Raw genomic sequence first — 11,197 nt, 5'->3', positions numbered from 1 at the left:
AATACTGCAGCAGCATCACACACAGCACAAGCCAGCACAAAGGCGCACAACATGGCACAATTCCAATAGCCTTTTTTCATCGATTCCTACATAAAGACCTATGTATAGCTGAGCCAATTTTCTAAAATACATTTTATGATCTTGGAATTGACATTCCAAGCAGATTTACCTCTTGCTCCATTCTGAAGCCACATGCACGGACATATATTGCAATTCAAAAACACATCATGAGCCCGTTCTGGTCGACATTTCCCGTTTCATTTTCTCTCGGCTCTAGTTTGGAAGCCGATATTTGTGCTCCAACGCAACCCCGGATACAAACACACAATCCATCACTTTCAACAATATCGTCAGAAGACGGAAAATAGTTTAATATATACATTGCTTAGCAAAAAACGTCCTTTGTCAACATGAACATGATTAAAAACGCGAAGCCGGCTTCCCTCTGGCTGCACACCCGTAGCCCCACTCTGCAGCAGCGCACCCAGCCCGGTCCTTCACGCAGGAGCGGAACGCTGACCCGGGCCGGCCGGACAGAATTCCAGCGGCTCTGATTGGCCAGCGAGCTCCAGGGGGAGGGAGGGAGAGTGACGTTGCGCCGCCGCTCTGGCACTGCGTGGTTACTATGCAAATTGCAGCGATTGCGGAAATAAACAAGGGGGGACTCGTTGCATCGATTGCAACTTCTGCACAAAGTCTAACAAACCGAGCAAAGACAGCCAGAGAGGGTCTAGTGAGCCAGCCAGTCTTGCCAAGCTTGGATCGCTGTCAAAAAGCAAGGGGGAAGAAAAAAGCTTATTGCAAAAATCCTTTCTGTTCGGAATTAAAAACAGCCAGCAGCTTTTGGCCAGCTTTTTTTTTCTTTCTTTCTCTTTCTTTCTCTTCCGGTTTTTTTTTATTTATTTTTTTTTTTTTTTACAGCGGCTGCAAGTTTATAAGAAAAATATTTTTTACCTTAAAAATAAACAACAAAGGTGGCTGAAAATGAAGCACTTCGTCTCAACATTTTAAAGTTTCTCACGTACACTTTACATGGCAATGGTACGTGCATATGCATATGAAGTGTTATTTTATTTTTGCAATATAGTTTTAAACATTAAAGAACCAGTGATTATTGTTATGCGATTAAATTAATCTGTTTTTTAATGTAAAACTGTTAAAGGGGTATGCATATGATTTGTACAGATTGTATTGTCAGTGTTGCAGATATTGCGCCAAATCCTGCTTTTTCAGTTATCGTCAGGAAAAGTGCTGAGCTTGTAAGACTTCCCTTTTAGATTAGCGCTAGCTCTGTCCAAAAAATATTATAGAAAAAAATATGGTAACATTACGCGCTTGCTCTGCAGAGTCGTCTGACTTTAGCAGTCAACCTAAAGGAAAAAAGCTTTCTTGGGATACTCGAGTGACGTGATTGTAATCCAATCAGCTATCGATTGGTTTTAAAGGTCTATGCTACTAGCCAATCAGAGACATGTATCTGGAGTGGGCGGGATCCGCCTGGATCACGTTAGCTTAACTCTGCAGGAGGTACTGTATAGTGCAACCTGTCAAATATGCAAACTTCTCCAAAGTTTTATAGCGCCTGTAAACCTGGAGGATCGTGTAGATTGTTAAACCAATATCACACTGCGCTTTCCTCGATTGAGGACATTCTGCTTCATAACATCACTTTTATAGATATATAGCTATGTATATGATTTTTGAATGTAAGCATTTCCAGAACATGTTAGCTTTTGTTTTTCCTTCTAAAGTATCCAGTAGCTTAGAGCTGCGTCTTGTGTGGCGATTTGACTTGACTTTGAGGGTACATGCGTTTTTATAGCCACTTGCGATTTTAATATATACTGGGTTTGCAGCATCGAATGACTAAGCAATGCTTTTTATCGTGCTTCATTTTTGTATTTCCATTGAATTCGTGACGTATGAACTGATTCGCATTGACAGGCACGGATGCGGTTTTAATTCTGTTTATTATATATATGTTGTGTCTCGTTTGCCTTTCCTCTCAATATACAGCATTAGCCACATGAAACGCAGTAACACTGCATGTGGACTTTGCCTTGCAGTGCAGATGGCTACTTGCCTCGTTGACTCTATGCGCTGTTACTCTCGCATACAAGCCTCTATGCATCCCCTGCTTGAATTCAGACACATGCTAGGGTAGGGTAATATATGCACACTCTGGCAATAGTTTCGGCTTCATTCTACTTATCACTTAAATCTGGCATGATTTCTTTCGGAAATAAAATTCGCATGCTATTCATCGATTTGTCTTTTTTACTTTTTTACTAATGATTCTACATTCTTCTAAACTACAGCTCCCATCGCAGCTTCGCACATGCGCTCTTTATATTCTTGCGCTTTTGCCGTATTGTTGTGGTCAGTGTTGGCAAAGCCAGTGATCAGGATAAGGGGTTTGTACTGAAACTGGCTTTAAATCACTGGTATCTCTTCTAGAGGGCGCAAAATAGACTGCTCTTCGTTTTAGTAACCAATGGAAGGCTACACACGGTTACCATGTAACACTTAAGGCATCGAATGGACACAACTCTTGTCAAAATATTTTGCATTTTAAATATTGTAGTTCTATGTATGAAGAAACTATTATGCTGACCGATTTCATCCCGATTTGTTTCTCGTCGTAGAACAAATAGTAATGCAACTCCAACCGACATTGCAGAAGTTTTCAAAACTTCTGTCCTTGTCTTAGCCTAAATTTGCAAATGTTTAGTTTCTTCCCTTTTCCCAAATCACCTGGCAGTTGTATTATATCAATGAGAATATATTTTACAGTATCTATTGTGCTTTTTCTATAGTAACAGAATGTATTATAATGTTTGGTAATACAAAGAAACAATTTTGTTTCCGTGTGACTGATAAGTCAAATCACTCATAAGCTGAACTGAATGCATTGGTGAATGAAAACTTAAATATCATATTTCATAATGATGTATGTGGAAAAGCATGATGCAAATAATACGAAAATCAAACTAAATCCTCCTTCTAATAAGTGTTTAGTGATATATCCTAATAAACAATCTATTTGGCTATTGTCCAAGGCAATAAACTATAACACAATGAAGTCAGGGCGTCTGAGGTTTCCGTTAGTTTGAACATGAGAAGTGCAAGTCTTCGATATTTGTATTAACCCTTTAGGGCTTCAAATGTGTAGCAAATTTACGAGTATTTATTTCTGTTTGCTTATTTGTGTATCATCACATGGTGCATGCATCCTTTTCGAGTTTTCCGTGTTAGAAGAACAACCATTAGTGATAAGATGCATACGGTTTTATTCACCCATACCTGCATAATTGTTCCCATTGTCATTTGTTCCACACAAGGTGCCAAGCTTAAAAACAAGACACATTATTCTCTGCAAACGTATGTTAAACATTGCATTGAATTATTTGTGTCACATATGCAAGTGCAGCTATAGCCCGTTAACATATTTTCATGAAACTAAAGCTGATTACTTTGCTGATTCGTTTATGAATATCTCGTAAACTTGTTTACAATTCATTTGTTATTGTTTAGATAAAATGCATAGATTTGGAGCTATACAATGGATGTTTGTAAAACGCATACACATTTTAAAAATGTATTTGTTTGACTTGTTTTGACTTTTCAGCATGAAGTAAAATGTAGCTTAGAATCAGAGGTTAAACGTGGAGAATGAACTGTAGTCTACATATTGTGTAAGGAGACCAATTATATACACTGTGTAGTGCTGGGATTGTGAGACTTTAAAGGTGATGCAGTCGATGTATAGGCAGATAGGGAGATTTGTGTTTGGAGATCTCTAATTTGCATGTGTTGTTAAAACTGACACTGGGTTTGTAAGGGGTTCATTGCGGTTTATATTTTCTATTAAAACGAACAAAGTAAATATAACAAAATGTAGCACACATAGAGGTAGTGTCGATCCCTTATTTAACAGATTTACTGAGTTTTTAAAATACCAGCCAAGATCCCATTCCCCTTTGTGGGCTTCTGTATTGAGAATAAACTGCTGAGCGTTCACACCTCAGAGCTGAAGTCCACGTTTGCAAAGCTTTCTCGGTAGGATATATGAAGTAGATCTGATCAATCCAAGGGGGTACATTTAATGCCGGTGCTTTCCGTTAGATGTATGGGCTCTGCCTCCGATTTCAAATACATGAAATTAGCCTATGTGCATAATAATATCGCAGCTTGACATTTAATCGACACATCATGCATTTATGAGAACTGAGCTATTTGTCTATCATGCTTGCCAGTTAGCCTACTGTAAAGAAAATGTTCCCTACCAGTGAAGCCAGTGGCTGAACATATATAAAGTTTAGCATTTGTGCAGGCTGGATATCTTTCATCAGTTGTTTTTATACGCTGTTCTGTTTATGCACTGTTTTTATACGTATTGTATATATATATATATATAATCTCTGGAAAAAAAAAAAGAGACCACTCCAAGTGGTCTCCTAATTTTTTCCACAGCTGTGTATATATATATATATATATATATATATATATATATATATAACCTTTGCCTCGACTGTAGGTTGAGACACTAAGTTGTTTTCTATGTAATGCAGTTTCGAAAGCCATGACGTGCTTGAGTTAATGATTTGAGCAGCTAAATTATTGCATTGTTTGGGTCGCAGACCGTACTGCTGGGCTGCAAAGGCTGCGCTGTATCTCGGTTACTAACTTTGACCAGTCACGTCCCATCTGCACACCATTGCACATTCTTGTTCTTTTCGCTTAAACGATACTTACGAATGAGTATTTATTTAATAGGTGTTCTCGTTTTTATCCTGGCATAGTAAGAGCGAAGGCGTTCAGCTCAGAGCAAAGTAAACTTATTGGCTGAGGTACTGTAAAGGCAAAAAAAAAAAAAAAAAGACCGAAAGCTTTAATGACTCTATGGGTATATTTCGGAATACTATCTGAGACCTGAGAAAAAGCAGGTGCGGGTTAGAGCTAGATGAGGGTAGCGCACAGCCTATATCTAGTCAAGAAAAGTCATCTTTGTATTTGTTTTATTGCGGAGTTGAGTTTTCTAAACGCCGGGCATGCATCGCAGCACGCACTCGGTGTGTCTTTAAAAGGAAGCGCGATGCGATGTAATGCACGGAGAAGCGCTGGAGGAATGTGCATTTGACAACCGGCTCCAGTGTTGCGTGTGTGGCTGCGGTGCGGTGCGGTGCGGTGCGGTGCGGTGCTGACAGTGGCCCGCCCGGCCCCGCTGCAGGCGCGCGCTCCGGCTCCCCGGCTGAGCAGAGTGCGCGTGGAGCCGCGCTGTAACTCGAGGCGGGGTTAAAGTTCAGCGCTATGGAGCGGCGGAGCGCTGGGCGCAGTTTGCAGAGTTGGAAATGTGAAAGCAAGAAGCAGGCTTGATTTTTTTCCCTCTCTCTCTCTCTCTCCCTCTCTCTGTCTCTCTCTTTTTTTTTCTTTTCACACACACACACACACACACACACACCCATACACATACACACACTCGCACCTACATACACACATACATACACACACACACACACACATACATACATCACACATACACATATACATACACACACACACCTCCAAACCCAAAATAAAACACAGCAGTCATGTATTCTCCGCTATGTCTGACCCAGGTAAGTGCTGATTTGCTTTCTGATGAAAAATTTATGCTGAATGTGTGATCTTTTTCCCCTGTAGCAGCGGCGGGACACTGCATATACAGCTTGAAGAAAAGTAACTTTGTGTTGCATTCCAGTTGTAGCAGAGCCATCTGTGCAACCACATGGCTGATGGCGCCTACATTAATAATAATATCTATGTATCTATATGATGTTGTGTTTGCTGTTAGTGTGTTTCGGAGGATGTAGTGCACGGATGCGGGGCACGTTGAAAGATTGCGTTTCGTTGTATTTCGTCTTTCCCTTTTTCCCCTCCACAATTCTCGCACGATCTACGGCTCTTCTGTGCAACCCGTGCTAAGACTAAGAGACTGTGCTGTTGTGTTGTGATCAAGCAGACCTGTATTTAAATTAGAGTTTCGCAATGTTTTCTAAAATGTGATTTGGATTCATGGGAGACGACCAAAGTGTGTTTTTCCGCTATTATTATCAGTGGCGGACCGCGATCGCTCTCAGTTTAAACTTGACCGCGGCTGTCACGCTGTTCTGCGTTTGCCTGTACAGGGCGATCCGAGCTGCATTTATTTCGCGAATTACATCGCATCCGCCGCCAGCCCGCAGTCCACAGGATTTCCTTGGATGCTGATAATGTTGCACAATTGGACCGTATTAATAATGAAGATTGTGCGTGCTTTGGACCCGGGTTTAACCGAGACAGTGGGTACCACAACACGGTCCCCGCAACGCTGCGTCCAGCAGCGTGCGATCAAAACGGTGTCCCAAGTTTGGGTAATGTGGATGTGGATACTAAGAGTTCATTTCACAATAAATATCTTATATACGAGCGGCGATACATTGTGGGAAGTGCGCTTTCTGTGAAATCGTGGGAAATGCATAATAACTTAAGTTTTCACTGTTATAAAAATATGATCCTTATGTACCTATTAGACCTGTATTGGAAAGATAGCTGCGTGATCACCGCACTGACTCTATTCTCCTCTACACGTGTTGGACATTTTATTTTAATTATTATTATTAATACCCTAATAATAATATTTATATTGATAATGCAATATTGCTAATTGTACTGATTTAATAAACATGCACAGCGCCACGGGGTCTTTTTAGGATCTGAAGTACTACGTTTCTGCACACTTTCACTTTTGCGTGTTTATTTGGTCTAGGGGGATTGTGCTGGATTTGACTTTATTTATATTTTTAACACAAGTGGCAAAAACAGCGAGAGCTCAGACGCAAGTTTGAAACGTTTAATTCATGTATATTAGTGTAACAGTTCAAAAACGTGAACTGGACTTACTTTGTAGGCTATATTAAAACCGCTCAGAATGGCAGTTACCTATAGTCCAGGAATTTCTGTTTTAAAAGGCGTTTTATTTTTTGTTTAAATGTATTACTAGCCCCGTTGAAAGTTTCAGTGTGTGAAGTGTGCTATCAAACAGTACTGCCTACAAGAAGAAGCAGGGAAAAAGTTTAAAGTGAGAGCAAGGGAAATTGTGTCATTTTAATAATACAAATAACAGTCTGCTGAAAATAGTTGAGCAGAGTCTCTGATCTGACCTCTGCTTGACTGTCACTGGTGTCAGAGAAGACCATCCAAAGCCTTAAAAAAAGGCCAAGGACATGCCTTACTAGATCTTTGTATTTAGATAATGGCAATTTGATTTTCCCTTTCATATAGCAGACCCAGTTAATATTGTTCTGGGGGACAGTGCTGTTTGGGCCCAGCAATCTGGATGATAAGAAGAGTTCTTCATAAGTTTCTTAGCTGTGCCAGCAACTCTATTTTCATAACACGGACTGGGTGTACTCAATTTACCATATATATATATATATATATAATTGTTAATCATCTCATCAGCACATGTTAAAGGTGCCAAACAACCTTAATACTGACAGCAAGTGTCTGCAAATTTTGTGTAAAACTGCTGAGAATCAATGTGAATATTTCCCGGGGAAAATTGTAAAGCCTCCTCCGAAAAATGTTCACTTCAGTTTTGGCAAATCAGTTCTTCATGCCTTCCAGGGATATATTGGACAAGAAAACAAACAAAATAAAAAAAAAGCTGTCTGTCTGCTTTATAATAGTATGCTGTGCACACAAATCCTATTTTATGTTGTTTTAAATTATATTTTGTGTTGATTTTATTTTTGTTCCTCAAAAGTGAATAATACATTGTAAGTGAGGTTAACATAATTTAACTTTAAATTAATTGGACTCAAAAGTCATATTGATTTTAATTGTAGCTACATTTCTTTACCAGTGTACAGAAGATCACTGAATATTAACATTTTTTTGTGTTTTCTCTGCTGATGTTTGATAAAGTTCAAGGAACCTGTGCATTCAATTTATATAGACAGAAACAACTGAAAGAAAGAAAAACTTAACATTATGTATTAAAATACAATTTAATTGAAATACATTGGAAGTAGTTTAAAAGTGATACCCTGGTGATTTTTATATCATGCATCCTTTTTTTTTTTAAGGAACCGATAACACTGAATTTACTCTCTGAGAATAAAATTCAATATGTATTTAATATGTAATTATGAGAAAAGGTTATCTGAAGGCTTGTTAAAATAACATACATAAATACATGGATACGTTAATAAATAGAACAAATACATAAAATCAGTCATCAGAGAATCTGCCAGTTAATATGAACATTTTGCGTATTTCTATCTTACTGGGCACTAACATCTGAAAGAAAGCCAGCAACAATGACAACAGAAAAGAATATAGCGATAACATGAGTCTGAAATCTGCATTAATGTTTCCAAATCACTGTATTTGCATATACAGGTGAGGCAGCTCTGCATTCAGAATTTTAACTCTGATGTGGATATGGCCTAATATTAATATACTACATTCAGAGATTGGTGTAAGCAAATGTATTTAAGATGAAGATTTAGATATCAAACAATAGCCAGAAATACAATACAATTTTAAATCATGCGTATATGAGTTTTTTACATTTTTCTGTTAAATTGGATGAAGAAGAGAAATAATCCTATCAGTGAGAACATATCAGGATAGTATATTGGAAACATTTTTTTTTTTTGTACTGAATGACAAAATAAATGAACCCCCCCCCCCTCAATATTAGTGACTAATATTAAGTTTTGTTAAAAGCAGCAACTATAAAGCAGATTTGTTTGTTTTTTTGCCAGTTTAAAAAAGCAATTCTAAATCTTAAATGTGAAACATTTATGGAGGGAAATGTCGGTGCAATATTTGCAATACTGTAAGATGGCAAGGCAATCAGATATTTCGAATGCACACTGTAGACTAGAAAGATGCATTTTCTTTTATCACATGGTTCTGCTGTTATCCTCCAAACCTGCATGTTATTCAAGATTGATGTTTACAAAGCACTTGGCCTTACTAGAAGAAAAGGGGAGTGCAATGGCCTAATTCAATTTATATTTATTTATTTATTTATTTACATATTTTCACACTATAGTAAGCCGGGTGAACTGAACACATTCCTTTCTGTAGGGATACGACAGCAGTAGTAGAAAGTAACCTCTGCCGACTTCTTCAGAATTAGTTTTGTGTGTCGTGGCGTGCTCAAGCGTGGGTGTCAATAAAGTGGGATTACCATCATTTGTATGTTAAATTATAGTTATTTATGAATTGTTGTAAGCCTGTTATTTGCACTGTTCTGGCTGTCAGCAAGGTGTGCATTGAATAATCACACAGTTATAAACTCTGCCAACCAATTAGCTAGTTTTCATCTCAAAATATATTTTTTAAAGTTTGTGTACTTTGTTTAAATATAAATGTATGTATCTCTTATTCAGTCCATATAAACATACATATACATATATACATATACATGTGTGCTTTGTCTGTGTGTATATATTTACATTTTATTTACTTACAATTATATAAGTATAACAACATAGACATTTTAATTTAGAATGTATTGCATTTTTTTAAAGCTAAAAATTTGTTGTAAAAAGCACTGCAAATCAGAGAAATTGAAACTTTTAACTATGTCTTGTCCATTTTTTTTTTGCTATCATAAAAAATACATTTTGGAGTGTATGAGAACCATTTTTAACATAATGAAATGAACTATGCACCTCTTTTTTTTGCCTTAAACAGAAAAATAGTGTATATTTTGTATTTCAGATTTTTGGTGAACTGTGAGAGCAGACAGCTTGTGTTTGCATGTGAACTTGAAAAAAGTATTACCACACAAAAATGTTTTATAGTACTTTGAACTGCATTTCCTTCGGAGTAGCTGTTAGGTAGACTGGAGATTTCATATCCTGGATTAAATCCAACATAAATCAATGCAAGTTTAGGTCTTACAAAACTAGTCATCTGGGGTTTTGTTTGAAGTAATTTTTTTATAAAAAAAATGTCTCCAAAGATTTTTCTTGGGAGTTTAAAATACAGCAACTTACATTAACCTTTCAAATAAAGTAAATATTAGTTTTTATATACATATATATACATCCAAACATTTCACTATAGTTTCATGCCTTGAGGCCAAAATATATTTTGCAAATCAGAAACGCACACACATATAGTGAGCGTGTGTATATATAATGTTCATCTATATTTATTTATCTTTCCCTTTCCCTTTCTCTCTCTTTATATTTATATATACACCCATACTAAAACACAATGTGTATGAGTTCACATATGTTTTTTTCCTCTTTCGACTCTCCATTACATGCCTTTGAATTTTATTCTGAAACTAGATTGAACTGTTAAAGCACATGTGATTCAATCTTTGCTTCTTGTCCCATAGTTAAGATCGAGTCCCTTAAAGAAAGCGCAGCCATTAACAGCAGTGCTTTGTAGAAGAAGCGTCTCCTTGTGCACCTGCATCATGACAAAAGTATAGCAGGCCGAGCTGGCTTTTTGGCATGTGTTAAATTCCACCTGAGGTGCTTCTTTTATTATTGTTGGACATTACTGAAGCCAACCACTAAGTCTGCTCCAATTCATTTAATTTATTTGTGTAATCCTTGTGGTAATGTCAGAATCCTTCAGCTCTCCAATAAACCGAACAAAGAAGTGTTCAAAAATCTGAAATCTGTGTTTCATACATATTTATATCCACTTTGCCTGGATATAAAACTCACTTCCTGTATATGTATGTATAAACTTTTATTCAGAAGTGGGTTGATAAAGATTGACAATGATGATAATGATCTATATATATGCATTGGGGGTTATATTCTGAGTTATAGTTGGTAATTACACAATTACACACAACTTATGAGAGAGATGGATAATGCTGCTCTAAAATGCGTGTAGTTTGTAATTTTGCCAGACTTATAAAAGTTTGGCACACACTCGTCAGAAAGTGCAAGTTCTTAAAATGATTTAAACACTTTTTTTAATGACTACAGAACCGATTGCTTGTACTTTGTCACTGTTTAATTGTGTTGGTGATTTCTGTGCTTTATGCAAAGTTAAACAAAATATATATATATATATATATATATATATACACATATATATACATATATATATATACATATATACATATATATATACATACATATATATGCATAAACATATGCATAAATATATACATATATATATACATACA

At 36.9% G+C, this 11,197-nt stretch overlaps 1 protein-coding gene across 8 annotated transcripts in view; it reads left to right on the top strand.

Moving 5' to 3' along the window:
- Positions 1-727: 727 nt before the first annotated feature.
- The window catches only part of nfia (nuclear factor I/A), a 188,211-nt gene continuing 177,741 nt past the window's right edge, over positions 728-11,197 (top strand). Inside the window, exon 1 of one of the 8 annotated variants that reach the window (XM_066691749.1) lies at positions 728-1,041. In XM_066691749.1, coding sequence (XP_066547846.1) covers positions 1,033-1,041 — 9 coding nt within the window. In that variant the 5' untranslated portion in view covers positions 728-1,032. Of the gene's footprint in view, positions 1,042-5,214; positions 5,619-11,197 lie in introns of those variants that run through there. The other 7 variants (XM_066691754.1, XM_066691748.1, XM_066691752.1 and 4 more) reach the window with 7 other exon arrangements.

This window comes from Amia ocellicauda, chromosome 19 (assembly GCF_036373705.1).
Source record: "Amia ocellicauda isolate fAmiCal2 chromosome 19, fAmiCal2.hap1, whole genome shotgun sequence".
Lineage (NCBI taxonomy): Eukaryota > Metazoa > Chordata > Actinopteri > Amiiformes > Amiidae > Amia > Amia ocellicauda.
The sequence above is the reverse complement of the archived record's forward strand: the minus strand, read 5'-3'. Positions and strand labels throughout refer to the sequence as shown.